The 15,758-nt window shown below is 53.2% G+C and overlaps 6 protein-coding genes across 6 annotated transcripts; 3 read left to right on the top strand and 3 right to left on the bottom strand.

Moving 5' to 3' along the window:
- Positions 1-941: 941 nt before the first annotated feature.
- ASPSYDRAFT_157917 (nonhemolytic phospholipases C family protein) lies at positions 942-3,236 on the bottom strand (the record flags this gene model as incomplete). Its single annotated transcript, XM_040842682.1, has 8 exons — positions 942-1,520; positions 1,577-1,779; positions 1,840-1,950; positions 2,013-2,399; positions 2,461-2,584; positions 2,651-2,915; positions 2,974-3,056; positions 3,108-3,236. 8 exons carry the CDS (start codon positions 3,234-3,236, stop codon positions 942-944), a joined length of 1,881 nt encoding a protein of 626 aa, XP_040699156.1.
- A 947-nt stretch (positions 3,237-4,183) lies between these two features.
- ASPSYDRAFT_158049 (uncharacterized protein) lies at positions 4,184-6,139 on the top strand (the record flags this gene model as incomplete). Its single annotated transcript, XM_040842698.1, has 6 exons — positions 4,184-4,295; positions 4,355-4,704; positions 4,772-4,929; positions 4,984-5,216; positions 5,268-5,650; positions 5,732-6,139. Coding segments are annotated over 6 exons (1,644 nt in total), but the record flags the coding sequence as incomplete, so codon positions are not given.
- Positions 6,140-6,793: 654 nt separating this feature from the next.
- Positions 6,794-8,947, bottom strand: ASPSYDRAFT_183353 (putative MFS monosaccharide transporter). The gene is made up of 6 exons (XM_040843531.1): positions 8,652-8,947; positions 8,262-8,592; positions 8,007-8,206; positions 7,285-7,935; positions 7,140-7,229; positions 6,794-7,061 (listed from the first exon to the last, which is right to left on the bottom strand). Exons 1-6 carry the CDS (start codon positions 8,775-8,777, stop codon positions 6,912-6,914), a joined length of 1,548 nt encoding a protein of 515 aa, XP_040699154.1. The 5' UTR covers positions 8,778-8,947; the 3' UTR covers positions 6,794-6,911.
- Positions 8,948-9,464: 517 nt separating this feature from the next.
- On the top strand, positions 9,465-11,034 carry ASPSYDRAFT_183350 (UPF0075 domain protein; the record flags this gene model as incomplete). Its single annotated transcript, XM_040843530.1, has 4 exons — positions 9,465-9,502; positions 9,561-10,387; positions 10,453-10,823; positions 10,887-11,034. The coding sequence occupies 4 exons, from the start codon at positions 9,465-9,467 to the stop codon at positions 10,962-10,964; spliced, it is 1,314 nt and encodes a 437-aa protein (XP_040699153.1). The 3' UTR covers positions 10,965-11,034.
- A 356-nt stretch (positions 11,035-11,390) lies between these two features.
- ASPSYDRAFT_92481 (uncharacterized protein) lies at positions 11,391-13,194 on the top strand (the record flags this gene model as incomplete). The annotated part of the gene is made up of 4 exons (XM_040852687.1): positions 11,391-11,454; positions 11,517-11,696; positions 11,786-12,339; positions 12,397-13,194. 4 exons carry the CDS (start codon positions 11,391-11,393, stop codon positions 13,192-13,194), a joined length of 1,596 nt encoding a protein of 531 aa, XP_040699152.1.
- An 899-nt stretch (positions 13,195-14,093) lies between these two features.
- Positions 14,094-15,529, bottom strand: ASPSYDRAFT_60336 (UPF0075 family protein; the record flags this gene model as incomplete). Its single annotated transcript, XM_040849838.1, has 2 exons — positions 14,094-15,272; positions 15,332-15,529. 2 exons carry the CDS (start codon positions 15,527-15,529, stop codon positions 14,094-14,096), a joined length of 1,377 nt encoding a protein of 458 aa, XP_040699151.1.
- Between the last annotated feature and the right edge of the window lie 229 nt (positions 15,530-15,758).

The raw sequence follows: 15,758 nt of genomic DNA, 5'->3' as shown, positions 1-15,758 counted from the left end.
ATGCCTGGGCTTTCTCGCGGTGGCAGAGCGCCTGAGCCAACGGAGCAGCAACAAAAGGGCAGAAGAATAAACATCAGGCATTACCATTCGGTACGGTAAATTGACGCCCAAAACAAGAAGCGAAGGGTCTGGGGGAATTGAGAAGATGAACGTTCAAGGTCATGGCCAGGTAATTTAATAACATCATGGACAAATTAGGCTTCTAGATTCTGGTTTACCTCATACCCCGGGAAATCATCCATAATTATGGCGCGTATACCTGTAGCACCGGGAAGCGCACTAGTTAAGAGCTCTGTGATATACTCCATTGTATAGCTTTCCTGCCGTGACTTCTCTGCCTTGGTAAATACATTATATACCGCGGACGCTGGTTAGGGTAGGGACGGATTTAGAAGAGTAGGCAACACTACCAAGTTTCGATCAGCCCCAGTCTTTAAAGTAACTTTGTAGTCTACTTACCAGACAGCAATGAATTCGACGCCCTTTGGAAGGTCATTTCCCTGGCAAGGCTTTGTTCTATCCAGGCAAGGAATAATGTAATTGTTAGGTGGCGTGAGGCCGCCCTGCTGTGGACAGGTGGTGGTAGTTACGACCTACCTGCATGGAATCAAATAAGGCATACCTAGCTGAGGTGGACACTTGACAAGCTTCCAAAGACAATAATAATCGGTTGCACGCCCTGCCCGATCGCTTCTCGTAATTGACGTGAATTGCTAAACCGCAGCAACCCCAATATATCAAGGCCCAGAACTAGTCGGAAGCACCAAGCTCAGAAGAAATATATTGAAAACCATTCTACAATTTCTATAGACAATGTAAAACAGGAAATACAAAGAGCTCGGTCGAACGACTGGAGGACCAAAAGTGAGAAATCCGCCGGATATTGACCGACGCGGAAACATTTTATCAACACAGGTAGAGCATCACCCCAACCCAAAATTTCAGTTGTGGTAAGTCACGCTGAACAGTTTATAGCCATTAGCAGACTTCTGAGAGCCAGAAAGGGTCAAGGAGCCATCGGAGGTGACATCGAGATAAGGGCCGTCGACATACTGCAGGGTGTATCCCTGGCTGGCGACGAACTCGATCTTGACCTGGGCAGCCTGGGACGACTGGTTCACCAACTTCGCATCCGACCCCAGCCAGCGACCATCCAGCGCACTGGAGATCGTGAAAATGTCACTCTCGGGATCCCCCGTGTAGTGAACCACCCATCGCTGGGACTTGGGCTGGTGGTCGTCAGTGGCAGCGCTGACACTCAACCGGGCATCCTTGCCGGTGTTAGTCAGGGCAAAATCTGACTTCTCGAGAACGAGGTAGCGCCCCTCGGTGAGCGAGCCGATAACCTCCTTGAAGCCGTCTTCAAAGAAGAGAGCATCGTCGAGGGTCTGCTCGCCATAGGGAACAGGCGGGCGCTGAACGGGGTAAAGCGACTGGCACTGAGCGGTCTCAATGTACTCGCCCTTCTTGTTGGTAAGAGGGGCGGCGATATCCGGGATATGGGGGATTGAATAGTCGGGCTTTGTTGGGTGAGCCAAGTACTGGAGGGGCTTATGGATAGCAAGGAAGGGCTTACGTTCTCCAGGTCTAACGCGTTGACCAGGTTGGACATGTGGCTTCGGCGCCACGCCACCATCTGATCGGTCTTGATGTTGGAATAGCCTCTGGCAGCGAGCCACTTCTCGACGAAGAGAATCTGCGAGTTGTGATCCGCTCGCTCGGTGAAGACACGGTTGCCGCGGGTCCACGGCGAGATCATATAGAACGGCACACGGAAACCTAGAATTGGCTCGTCAGGAACAGGTAATGCATGTTTGCGGACGGGCGGCATTCACTGACCAGGACCGGTGTAGACCTCACCAAACAAACCATACGGATCCTCCAACCACTCTCCGGGCGTACCTTGGGGCGAATGGAACGGAGTGACGTGGTCACCAAAGCCGCCAGTTTCTGGGATTGGTCGCAATCAGCACACAACATCTGCCATTTATTAGGACTCGCCGGTGTCTCACCGTCGTAGCTGATCATCAGCATGGTCTTGTTATATTTGGGGCTGTTGACGACGGTGTCGACCACCTGCTTCTGCAGCCAGGCGCCCTCTTTGGGCATCCACGGAGGGTGCTCCGACAGCTCCTTAGGCGCAACAATATAACTAACCTCGGGCAGGGTGCCGGCCGCCACAGCCTCGTAGAAAGCATCAAGTCCAAGGTATGCTAAGCCCTTCTCGGCCAAGGGGTCGTGCTTTTTCGCCTTCTGGAACTGCTCGAACCAGGCCAGTGGGTTGTCATCAAAGTTGTCCTCGCCCTGGTAAACCTGCCACGTAACGCCAGCTTCCTCGTAGAATTCATAGACCGTTTTCCACTTTAGCGGATAGCAACTGACCCCGGGCATAACACAGCCTGGCATTCGTCAGTAAACCCGCAGAAGGCTACGGGGATGGGGACAAGGGGTATACCGCACCGGGAGTTTCGTTGTTGTCGAGAACCACGCCGCCCTCGTCGGGGTCTTGGGGGCTACCCGGGGTGTTAATGGAACCTGTGACATGAGTGACTCGATTCGGGTTGGTCGAGGCGATCTGGCCTTCCTGCACTCAGTAGGTTAGACTCGCGCAGCACCTTCAGACGTGAAATGCATAATTGGCCCCGCGTACCTGATACATATCGCCGGAGGTCCAACCCTCCGCGAGGGCGAAGTGAACGGGGATATCCTCTCTCTTGTGGTAACCCCAACTCCACGGAGTATTGTTGCGGGCCCAGTGGTTGTTTAGCCCGTGGTTCAGGGAGGCCTGGTTGGTGTCGTAGCCGTTATCCCCGGCCTCAATGCACTGGATAGCCTCGCTCCAGTTGCCACCCAGGTAGGCCAGGTAGAACGGCAGCAGACTGTCAGCCTTATCGGACATGTTAGGGTCGACCTGTCTGGATACCATGTCAGAATCATTGTCCGCGTCGCTGCTGAACTGTCCGGAAGACTCACTGATACCAGACAGACTTGCCATCGGGGTTCACCTGGACGTTGGGATCGTTGAACCCGCGAACACCAGCCATGGTCCCGAAGTACTAGGTCTGTCAGCCGCCAGTCTGTCGTGACGTTTTGCAGTAGGGACTTACCGAGTCCCACGAACGGTTCTCCTGCATGAAGATGACCACATGCTCAATATCCTTGAGGGTATCGGCGGTGACGGGAGCGATCCCCAGCAGCACCGCCACAGCGACACTAAACAGCTTAGTCTTGATCATGGTTATCTAAAAGGGCGTTATGTAGTCAGCCACTCATCAGATGCAGCAGCAGTAGCAGTCGGCCTATTTAAGCCATTTTGGAATTGCCCGGCGTTCAGGCCGCGCTCCCGGTGCTATGCCGACATGCCGACATACATTCATGCATCGACACACCGACGTGCATCTGGCGTCTTTCAATCTGCAACCGGCAGATTCCACACGAGGTTGGAAGAGTCGGTCGACGACCAGGGAGGCCCAAGCATTTTGCCAAGATGACTCCACGATCAGCACGTGGGCTGGGCAGCCCTCTTAAGTAGTATAAGCCCGGCGGACCCATGTCCTTTGACGCCCGAATAAAATTGCATTGGCCCGCTATTCATCTTGGTCAACCCCTTCGTCTATCGGCTAGAGACTGGAGATTCTCCTCTGTGCCCGTGCACGTGCGTATGGAAGTGCTCGGGCAATTTCCGGAGGAAGAGTATAGTAACCCCATGTGTCGACCATTGCCCATCGCCCCAAAGCACCAAAATGGAGAGCCAGCAGACCAGCCAGCATCGGCGGCCTCTTCTGCAAGATCCGGAACAGCCATGCACTGTTCCTACTCCACCTCGTCGGCAACCGTGGCGGCTTATCTTCGGCTGTTCACTCGGCGTCTGCGTGCTACTGCTACTCACATTGACATCGCTCCAACAGCCCTCAGAGGCCCGCGTCAGAATCCAGACCATCTCAGCCTCGACCCAGTATCTTCACCATGAGCTTGGCGATGCAGGATCAGTCCGGCCGCGGATCGAGCTGCATCCAGTGGAGCATGCTCATCGCCCAGCCACAACACAGGCCTTTGAATGGCGTATCACAAAGGATGACCGCAGGCCAGATGGCGTGCGAAAGCAAGTCTATCTCATCAACGGTGAGCGCGGCATTCCGACACTAGCGACTTCTGATGGATCTGACGCGCAGAGACAGGCCTTTTCCCGGGTCCGACGATTGAAGGCCGCTCTGGTGATACCATGGTCATCACCGTCACCAATGCTCTGCAGGAAGAGCCGGTTGTGATCCATTGGCACGGACTCCACATTGTGAGTAAGTATCCTCCGACCTGCCAGTTGCTGGCCAGCCGATTTGATTATTCTTACATGTAGATGCCATGGATGGGGCGGCTGGAATCTCGCAATGCCCCATTCCTCCCGGCGGGAAATTTACCTACAAATTCACCATTCCACTAGATCAGAGCGGAACATTTTGGTATCATGGCCATTCGGGCGTCGCACGTGCGGATGGCCTGTACGGCGGCCTGGTGGTCCACAGACCCGCCTCCCAGGTCACTGCAGGTCGGCGTCTATACCGCCGTCATTTCAGTGATTTGGGTGGTTTCGATCCGGATCGCTACGGCTACGACAAAGAACTGCTTCTTCTGGCGGGGGATTGGTACCATCGCTCCGCAGATGATGTTCTTGCGTGGTACATGCGTCCCGAGAGCTCGGGGAATGAGGTATGTGCGACTGCCATACCACTGCTACTCTCTCGCACGCCGGCAAACTGCTAACAACGGGCTGCAGCCGGGCCCGGACTCTCTCTTGATCAACGGAGTAGGCCAGTTTGACTGTTCGATGGCCGTACCGTCGCGGCCCGTTGACTGTATCGATCAACAGCTCAATACCTCGTTCCTGGACCTCGACCCAGCCATAACCTACCGCATCCGCGTTGTTAACACCGGGTACGTGGTCCCCTCCTTGGTTGAGTTACAGCATGTTCGATTGACCAAAACCAGTGCGTTGACTGGCCTAACCCTGACCTTCGACCGCGAGCACCTTAATCTTATCCAACTGGATGGCGTCGATGTGGAGCACTCGCCGCAGGAGGCCTCAAACTCCGTCGGCATCTTATTTCCTGGACAGCGCATGGACTTTATCCTGCATGCATCGAAAGTCTCAACAGGCTCCGCCCTGATGGTTGAGGTCGATGAGCAGTGCGTCCCCACCATGGTTCCATTAATTCAGTCCCGTTGACCTGTGACCAGGAATATCAAGATTCTCAACCTGGTGTTGACTGCAGATCAGACTTTCCCCATCATTTACCGTGGTGCCTCCGGCTCCAACCTCAACTTTTCAGACACCTCGTTGCCATCCGTCCGAAACCACATTAACATTGAGCGTGTCGCGTCCTCTCCGTCTATTCTTCAGGCTCTGCCTCCCAGCGCACAACAGATGCATGTCGTCTACACCAAGATCCAGCTTATGTCCTGGAACCATAACGTCCCGACTGGATATTTCAACCAAACCACATGGAAACCTCAGCAGGACCCGGCCTTGCCCTTGATTGCCCTGCCACGGAGCCGTTGGGATTCGAATCAGCTCTCGATTGTCACCGGACCGGAGCCCGTATGGGTGGACCTCGTTATAAATAACCTCGACGAGGGATCCCATCCATTCCACCTTGTACGTACGAATCATTATATCTTTTGGTTATAGGTGTTGCAGTCCCTGTCCCGGCTGACCCATCGTCTGATTCTTCTCCAGCACGGCCACCACTTCTATGTCCTGACGGTCCAAAAGCCTGGATTTGGCTGGGGATCCTACAATCCCTTTGAGGACCGTGTTCCTCCTGGATTCGAGGACTTGACTCCACCAGGGTCATTGTCGAATACCTCGTTGAACGATAGTGACGCGTCACAATCGAGCCTCCAACCTTTTGACCTCACCCGTGCCATCTACCGTGACACTGTGCAGATTCCCAGCCGCGGTTACGCCGTCCTCCGCTTTCGCGCCGATAATCCAGGTGTGTGGCTGTTGCATTGCCACGTCGCATGGCATGCAGCCACCGGCATGGGGATGCTGCTGGACGTGCAGGGTGATCCCACAGGTCTGACTGCGCACGACCGCTCCCTCGTTTCCTTGCCTGGGGGTGGGATTTGTTCTGTTCCATGACGAATAAGTGATCCACGAATACAAAATGATTGGACCCATCGCAGGAACCCCCTGTGTGGGTTGATAGGCTCAATTGTTGGGGTACCTGTAACAAACAACTCGATTCATCGGTCAAAGAGAATTAAGGCTAATGATTTAGTCGTGGCTGGAGCGGCACCTACTCTACACTTTTTATTCATGTATCCTATACAAAAGCCACCGTACAGCGAGATCTGACATACGTAGCTCTTGCGTGAAGAACTTTACCGTTGTCAGCCATGTAGTCTGCTCCTTTTGGGGCCAAATCTGCACTTATTCCTGCAGAACTCATTTGAATTGAAGTGACGAGTGCGAACTTCGGAGCACCAGAACGCCTGTTAGGAAGCTTAACTGATGGAGGTTGCCATTTGCAAGACAGATTGATAAGATGATACCCATCCCCGTTCATCCATGGAGGGCTAATAATGTGCGGTATTGCACAGAAGCTTTCCGTTCTTCTCTACAAATAGTCGCATGCTATTCAATCTTATTTCCCGGCACGGTAAGATTCGAAACCGCATATTATTAGGTAAATTGCATTCCTGTTTTCCCTGTTTCTATAACCGAGAATTGGATGCATCTACCTTAATTTCGGTTAAGATAGGAGGCACAGCTAAGCAAGAAACATTAATAGTAGTCCAGACAACGTAGTATCCATAGTGCTCGTTACCTTGACCACGTAGTATTACTATCTATATAGGCCTTCGATCTTCCAAATAACTCGCCGCCGGGATTGCCGTCAAAGAGATTGCTCTCATTCTGACATCTTTTCACCGTGTTCTATTACTTCAGCAATACGGCTCTCAGAAAGACCAAGGATCCTTCGGGCCTCCTCAATAGGTATGTTGTACGGCATCGTCTTTTCTTTTTTTACCGGATCCCCACCCGCAGCAAAAATGACGTCCTGGAGCTAGAGTATTAGCGTATAACGTTTCGTCAAGGCATGCCACAATAACGCGCTCTATCCATTAGCAGTACTCACAAGCTCCTCGAGACTCCTCTTTCGGGTCTCAACTAGGAAAAAGTAGATGACTGGTATGAAGCAGGCATTGAAGATGGCAAATATGATATACTAGACCAGCGTCAGGCTCGTAATGACGCCACAATGCACAAGGAAATTGACTTACCGTCCTCCAGCCTATATTCTGGAAAGCGGGTGGAATAATCATGACCACCACGAAGCAGAACAACCAGTTGGCAGCGCTCGCCAAGGCATTAGCCTGCGCGCGGCATCGCAGAGGTGCGATCTCGGCGCTGTACAGAAACGGTCCCCCAACCCAGGCAAGGCCAAAGAAAGTATTAAAAAGAAACAGAAACCCGGCGGCGGTCAGTTGGCAGGTGCGCGAATCCGTGCTTTGGAGCCCAGCAATGACAGCAAAGCAACTGGACATGCCGACCGTAGTCCACAGAAAGGCCCGGCGACGCCCAAGGCCTTCTATGAGCAACACGGACAGAAGCGAGCATAGAGCGTACTCTAAGCCTCCCATAGCAGCGATGAGGTGTGATGTGCCGGCGTCGAGGCTGAACGACTCTTGCAAAATCTTGTTGGCGTATGTTGAGACCAAGTTGATTCCGGAAATCTGCTGCGCGGCTTGCATGAAAACTCCGATGGCGACGCGATGGAATGTCTTGGTCTTTCCCATGTCCAGCAATTCTCGATATGAGAACGGAGCGAGATCAGCCTGAGCTTCAAACGAGGCGATGATTGCATCTCGTTCAAACACTAGGTCCGGGTGGTCGTCGGGCAGGCCTCGAAGTTTCGACAGGTTGTGTATGCCCTGCAAACATTGTACTGTCAGTGAAGCACCTTCTAGAGAAGCACGGGTGTGAAAAGTTCAGGACGACATACCTCTTCCACATGGCCATGTTTGATCAACCAGCGCGGCGACTCAGGAAGAAAATTGATAAAGACGAAGACGATCAAGGCCGGGACGAGTTGGATGCCCACAGGCGTACGCCATTGCGCCTGGCCCCTGACGAAGAAGAACCCATAGCTAACGAGCTGGCCGCAAGCAACGCCAAATGTCTGCAACCCACCCTCAATCATGACTGGATCATCTCAGCCATCGGATACAAAGAAGAAGAGCGAGGAATATCCGCTTACCCCAGCGGCCGCGACTATGAGCTTTCGCACATTCAGACTGCCATGACGGCACCGTAGCGACCTGCAAGCCGAGCCCGATGCCGCTGATAACGCGACCCAAGACCAGCTGAGAAATGGCCCAGGCGCTGGTTTGTAAGATGCCGCCAACCAGCATAAAGAGCATACCGAGCCAGATGATCTGACGACGACCGAGGCGATCGCCAAGGTCCAGGCAGGCAAGGGCGCCGACAAGAGCCCCGAGTTCAAAAGAGGCGATCACAATGCCCTGAACATCGGCGCTGTTCATTTCGGGAAAAACGGTTGTAAAGGACTCCTCGGTAATGAGACCGCCCTGTATTTGTTTTTAGACCAGATGTATTGTCAGGAAAAGACCGGAGAATGGGATTGTACCATGACGCTCATGTCGTATCCGAAGAGCCAAAATGCACATGTTGCAATGCCGGCAATGAGAAAGTTGAGCTTGAGGCCCGACGTGCCCAGGTGCGTGGTGTATCTGGTCAATGGGAAGATGGCCATCCTTGCAAGGTGCACAGCAAACGCAATCTAGGTATTCTCTTGATTCGAGGTAAATGCGACCTTTGACAGAAGACGCATCCTAGCACATCGGATCGAGTTTCATAACGATGAATGCGGCTTGAATTTATAGCTGAGCAGTAGCAACGTAGGTTATAGATTTTATGTCAAAGCCCTCGGGTTTGGACAGTCATTGGGGTAAACCGCAGGCCAAGGACCGGGGGTGGGGATTCCCGACTGCAATTCCCCCGGAAGGTATCCAGCCCCGCGAAGCTTCCAGGAGCCTACCAAAGTCAGTATGGGCCCGTGCGACAACCGAAAGAGCCGAATCGTGCGGAGCCAAGCGTGGACAACCAAACAAAGCTCCACCTGATAAACGGCTAAATGGCGACGATCTGCTCTCGGGGCTGACTGCCTTCCGCGATCTCCATCCCAGGGATTCCCCAGAATCCCCAAGGACCTGAAGACAAAATACGATTGTGACAGCAGAGTGGAGGTCGCGGAGGGAAATGAGGATGACGCTATCTCCGGAAGGGAACTGAGTCCGATGTGTCGCTGCCAAAAGATGGTGCATGTGTCGGTCGAGAGTCCTCCCGCCAAAATATATAAAAGTATACAATCCGGTGACAGGAATGTGCGCTTGCGTTGCCTTCAATACCGTGTCTCAAATTGCGCATTCCCCTGGCAGTGATGCCTTCCACTACAGACCAATCCTCAGGCAGCCCACTGTAAGTGTTCGAGAGGAGACATAACATCTAATCTGCCATGTGGCTGATCACCCGACAGTTCTCTGAAAGTTATCGGGCACAATGCGGGAACGTCAATGGACGGCGTCGACCTCGTTCATGTCCACTTCACCCAGGACAGTCCGACAACGCCGTTAAAGATGCAGCTCCTGCACTATGGGGAGTACCCAATGCCTAAACAGCTCAAGGCAAGGGTAATGAGGCTCATTAAAGAGAACATCACGACACCCGAGGAAATGGCGATAGTCAACATCCAGCTGGGCGAGGTCATCACCGATGCCGTCGATTGGTTCGCCGAAAAGAACGAGTTCAGCCTGGCGACGGACGTCGACTTGATCGGTGGACAGGGCCAGACGATCTGGCACCTACCGCTGCCGGAGCTCTTTGAGGGCAGCCAAATCCGTGCCCATCTCGACATGGCTGAGATTGCCATCATAGCCGCCGGCACTGGCATCACCTCGCTGGGCAACTTTCGGGTGTCGGACATGGCTCTCGGCCGGCAAGGCTGCCCGCTCTTCGCGGCCCTCGACTCGCTCCTCTTAAGCCACCCAACACTCAATCGCGCTGTGCAAAACATTGGGGGTATCGCAAACTTTTCGATCTTACCGCGAGGCGCCGTCGAAGAGTGTTACGACTTCGATACGGGTCCTGGCAATATTTTTATCGACGCGGCTGTGCGGTACTTCACTGACGGTCAACAGGAATATGACAAGGATGGCGCCATGGGCAGGATTGGCAAGGTTGACCAGGCTGTCGTCGACAAAGTGCTCCAAGGGCCGTACTTCGTGCATGACGTGCCCAAAACCACCGGCCGAGAGACGTTCGGGGACCGGATGGCGGAAGATATCTGCGACGAGATGCTAGCCCGTAAGTCTGCCTACCCCAGTCGAGACATGGATGTATTTTTGGGCTGATAAAAGGTGGTCTTGCAGGCGGAGCTACCCCAGAGGACTGTGTCGCCACCATAACTCGCATCACAGCCCAGTCCCTCGCCGATGCCTACGAACGCTGGGGTCCTCCAGGGGGCGTAGACGAAATCTACATGGGCGGCGGCGGATCTCATAACCCCAACATCATCAACTACCTGCAGCAGCGCCTGCCCAACACTCGCATAACCCCGATTTCCGAGATTGGCATCCCCATCGGCGCAAAGGAGGCTCTTGGATTTGCGCTACTGACGCTGGAGTGTTTTGTTGGACGACCCATGATTGTCCCCAAGAGGACCGAGTCGGACCGCGCAGGAGTAGTAGGCCAGATCCAGCCGGGCAAGAACATGCACCGTATCCGACGGCATGTCGTCCAGGTGAGTGATATATCTTCCATACAAGGATCCAGCTGGATAGGCTGACACTGCCATCGACAACAGTTTTGGGGAGACTTCCCGGAGGAGCATGTGAAGAGCACAACAAGGATGATTCTTCTCCCTTCTCAGTGCGACATGTAGCATATTACTGTATTCCAGGTACAACTATAGCTCCCCCAGGCCAGTAATTTACTGTCAATCTTAGATGTCCAGTAGTGCACTACTAGTAGAGCAAAAATAAAAATTACCAGTACCGCTAGTGACCCGCCTTTCCAACTGCTCCGACGCCGTGGTACTGGGCGTAGAATACTGGAGAATACTGGTGAATACTAGTGTAAAACGGTTTGCACATTTGTCCGATACCGTAGGCCTCGGTACCCGTTTCCGATTCATTCCAAGCCGGCCGTCCACTAAGGTATGACTTTCTCATGCCTTCCTCGGACCAACTCAACCATTTATCCTTCTTTCTCCGTGGACCATGACACAAAGCTAGTCCGCACTAGGAAAGCATGCACTACCTGGGCTCTACTGCAGATATTCATGGAACGGCGCCATCAGCACCGCGCAATGCGGTCCACCCGGGGTTCCACGTCGAAACAAGTGCGAGGGCCTAGCTCGAGGTCGAAGCTAGGTAAGCAGTGGGCATGGAATGTTACTGTCGTTCATAACCGGAGTGCTGATGTTTGAGTTCAGCATGCGAGCAGTGTCGCAAGAGCCATGTCAAGTGTGATCAGGCGCGGCCCTGTGCTTTCTGCAAGCGACGGGGAATTGAGTGTTCTCTTTGCCAGGAGGTTGTTTTTACCGCGCTTGAGTTCAAAGCACCCGCGGCTGGCCGGTTGGGCGACTTTGTCTCAGGGACAATAGAAGTTCCAGGTTAGCAACGCACACCCGGGGGTGGCTCTCGCCGCAAAAAAAATAAATAAATACATAAATAACCATGGCTCTAACCTACTGAACAACAGCAACCTTTGTGGACGAAACGCAAGAGGTCTCCAACCTATACCAGGTCGTAAGAGCGACCGAAGAGGCGGCGAGCGTCTCATCATACCAGCATCCGTCGCCATGGCCTACACTCTCCGGCCAAGGTAGCCCCATCACGGATTCCACTGACGCATTTTTTCTCTCGCGATACGTTGACTTTATCGGCCCACGATTCGACATGTTCGACGGTGTACAACGATACTTCTCAACAGTCGTGCCGCAGCTCGCTCTGAGCGATAAGCTTGTCCTCCTATCCTGCGTCGCCGTCGCCGCGCGCCAGTACACCCTCGTCAATGGCCACCAACAGCACAATGATGAGCAGGCCTTGACCTACTACAGCGTGGCTATCCATCGGCTGTCCGAGCGGCTACAGAATAGCAGGCCTGACCCTGCGGTATTTGCGAGCTGTCTGCTTATAGCTCACTGTGAGATGGTCGAGAGTAAGGCCACAGATTGGGACCTGCACCTCAAGGGGACGGGAGATCTTCTCAAGCTGCATGGCTGGCATGGAATGAGTGGTGGATTGGCACAGGCTGTACGTCTTATTCTTCACTCTGTGGCTGTGTTCACTAACTTGCATCTTCGCACGCAGTCATTCTGGATTTACTGCAGGATGATAATTCTTGCGTGTCTCTGTGCTGGTAAGCCGACAGCATTAGAACCGAAAGAATGGATCCCTGGGGGCGTATTCCCTGATCCGGCCACGTGGACACTGGAGTCATGGCAGAAAAAGGTCGTTTTTCTGCTAGGGGTGGTTCAGAATTTTTGGAGTCGCACCCGCGACGCCGACTACGATGAACACGCAGTACAACTAGATACTGCCCGATGGAAGCAACTTGAAGCTGATCTGATGCGTCACCAAAGCCGAGCGCCAACTGTGGCCTCACCACTCAGCATTTTACCTCCGAGCGGAGAGGACAATCCCTTCCAAGGCGTGCGTTATTTGAATGGCACTGTGTCCGCAGCATGGCAAATGCTGCACACTGCATTTCTCATTCTCACTATTTGCAAGCCTTGCTCGCGGGCGAGTCGGCTCTCGCTCCTCTCCAGCCCTGACGTAACACAGCGAGCCCAGACATACGCCCGCCAGATTGTCGGCAACACGCTCACAAATCGATGTTCTATCGCATGGGCGAACGCCGTCCAACTCCTTACAATCGCAGGTCAGTGTCTCGTGGTCGAGCCCGAGCGCAATGCATGCATCCGCGCCCTGCAGGAGATTCAGGAGCGAACAGGCTGGGACACGCGGGCAAGCGTCAACAGACTTAATGCAGCGTGGGAAAATAGTTGGAGGCATGAGTCCGCAAGCATGCACTCTGCGGTCACGCATGTAGATGCTGGAAAGCTGTTGTATCATGTTTGGCTTGGTGATGAGAGAAGTCTAAACTAAATCATGTGGGCTTGGTCATGGCACTCGAGTTGAAATACATACTCGCCTTGAGATCAAAAGGTCGGTCNCCCAACCGGCAGTGGAAGGGCATTTGTGCATAACTGTCCATGTTAGGGATTGGAGAGAATGGGCTTCTTACTGGAATTCATTGTCTTACTGCAATTCATTGGCCATAGACTGTATAGGCGCGGAAGGTGGGGACGAGTGGAGTAGTTGGTTAGCAGGGAAAAACCAATTGGGCCCTACATCGAAGAAAAAGAATTCAGAGCAGCGCTCTATGGATCCAACACCAAGTACTGAATATCCTAATCAGCCATATTTCCGTGCGCCATATAAGTTTAGTTTGATGTTCCTGTGACTGTATTTTGAACTGACAATGCACATAGTTTCTTTATCTGGTATATATAACAATTCACACCTTTTTGGTAATCCTAGTGATTGAGCCCGAATATTCACTATACTCTGCGTTGCGACATCTTAGCACAACGACACGCGGAAAGACAACACAAGGAAGGTCCAAATATATACATCGCATTGGGGACTTACCTACTGAAGTGACCACTGTAAAAATACCACTAAATCTCGTAAGTCGTACAAGACATCCAAAGTATGACGCGATCAGGCCTGCCCCATCTTCTAGCAGAATGGGCTCACGGTAAACGCTGGTCAGCTATGGCAAGGAACAAGCCTGCCTCGATTGAGGCTACGGCGTTAATAACGCAGCTCCCTCTTCCCCTGCAAAGTCCTGAAACATAAGACAGCCCTTACGGGGATAGGGCAGAAGACAGGACCAGGAGGAGATTAAACAGGAATAGATCGCCAAAAATGCTAGATTGGAATGAAACTATTGCTTGACCCTTATATGCGAGTAATTGATGATACAAGTAGACAGTACACTGCTAAGGCTTCCCGTAAGTGTAGGGCCTGTCAATAACCATCTCCTTGACCGTCTGCAACTGAGTTTGACCTTTTCCGAATTCCACTGCCATCGCCATGACCTCTCGCCACCGTAACCCCGGCGCAATCTTGCCCGAGATGGTGTTGGGCGTCAACGTGTCACTGTTAATGGGAACCAGAGCGGCACGGCCGAGAATAGCCTCAAGGGCCTGCTGGGCGAAAGAGACGGCCTCCTTGGCGTCCGAAGGAACACCGGTTTCATCGAGCTTGAGGATTTTCGAATTGACCAGCTGCTCCTTGAGGTAGGTGATGATGTTGGGGTTGCGGGCACCACCGCCGCACATGTACACCCCGGCTATCGTGTCGGTATCAATGTTGAATTTGGGGAAGAAAGTGCGGTACTGCTTGACGATGTTCTGGGCAGTAATGCGAGTGATGGTTGCGACAGTGTCGTACTTACTCATACCCCGAGCCAAGCAATCGTCAATGATTTCCTGGGCCTCGTTGTCACCGAAGGTCTCACGACCCGTTGTCTTGGGAGGCAAGTGGTTACAGTACTTATTGTTGTCGAGGAACATGTTGACAACATCCTGGTTGACTCTACCCCGGGCACCCCATTCACCATCGCGGTCATACTCCATCTGGCCGTTGGTGAAGTAGCGCATCGCGGCGTCAATGAACATGTTACCCGGGCCGCAGTCCCAGTCGACCATGGCGTCAACACCACCCTGGCTGTCGGGTGGAATAACACAGAGGTTGGCGATTCCGCCGATATTCTGGCAGATGCGCCATTCGGTGGGGTGGTGAAGGAGGAGACCATCGATCAGGGCAACGAGAGGCGCACCCTGGCGGCCGACCGCCTGTTCAGCCATGCGGAAGTCAGTGACTGTAGTGATGCCGGTCAAGCCGCTCATGACGGTTCCTTCACCAAGGCAGAAGGCGGAGCGGGTTTCGCCCTCCTCGGGCATGGAGAGAAGCCAGACAGTCTGACCGTGGGACCCGATGAGGTCGATGCTGTTGATGGGGATATTGTGCTTCTCACAGAAGACCTTGACCGTCTCGCCAAACATGTTGCCGAGCTGCACGTTCAGCTGGGACATGAGGGAGGGAGTGGTTTTCGTTTCGCGGAGCATCGTGAGGACGAGCTTCTTGATGGACTGAGGAATGGGGATTTCATCGTACTGTACAAGGGCGACTTGTCAGTTCCATTAAATAAGGGAACACTAGAGACTTGCCGTACCCTGATGATCTCCATGTGTAAAGGAGCTTCAGGAGAAACCTGGCGATATCGAACAAGTGCGCAGTCGATGCCGTCCATGGCCGTACCGCTGTTCATTCCCAGGACTGTGATGTCGAGGGTACCATCGGCGACACAACGGCGAGGGTTGTTGACCTGAGCAGAGCCATTGGGCTGAGGAACTTCAACTGAAGTGACCATTTTTGTCATTTGCATATACAGGATAGTAACTAGAAGCTTTGGCTTCCAACAGTAATTCGGAGGAGCGAAGGACCGGTTCATATACCCTTGGGAACTAACCCAGTTTGTTGGCGGCCAGACAAAAAGAACACCCTGCCCCTCATATTCCGAAAACGTGCGCCCATTCCACGAGAAACCGCGGAGTATTGAGGATTCGGGATGCGCTTATGAGCTCCATGACGATTCTGAG

This window comes from Aspergillus sydowii, assembly GCF_001890705.1.
Source record: "Aspergillus sydowii CBS 593.65 unplaced genomic scaffold ASPSYscaffold_11, whole genome shotgun sequence".
NCBI classification, from domain to species: domain Eukaryota; kingdom Fungi; phylum Ascomycota; class Eurotiomycetes; order Eurotiales; family Aspergillaceae; genus Aspergillus; species Aspergillus sydowii.
This window is presented reverse-complemented; position numbering and strand designations above follow the sequence as displayed.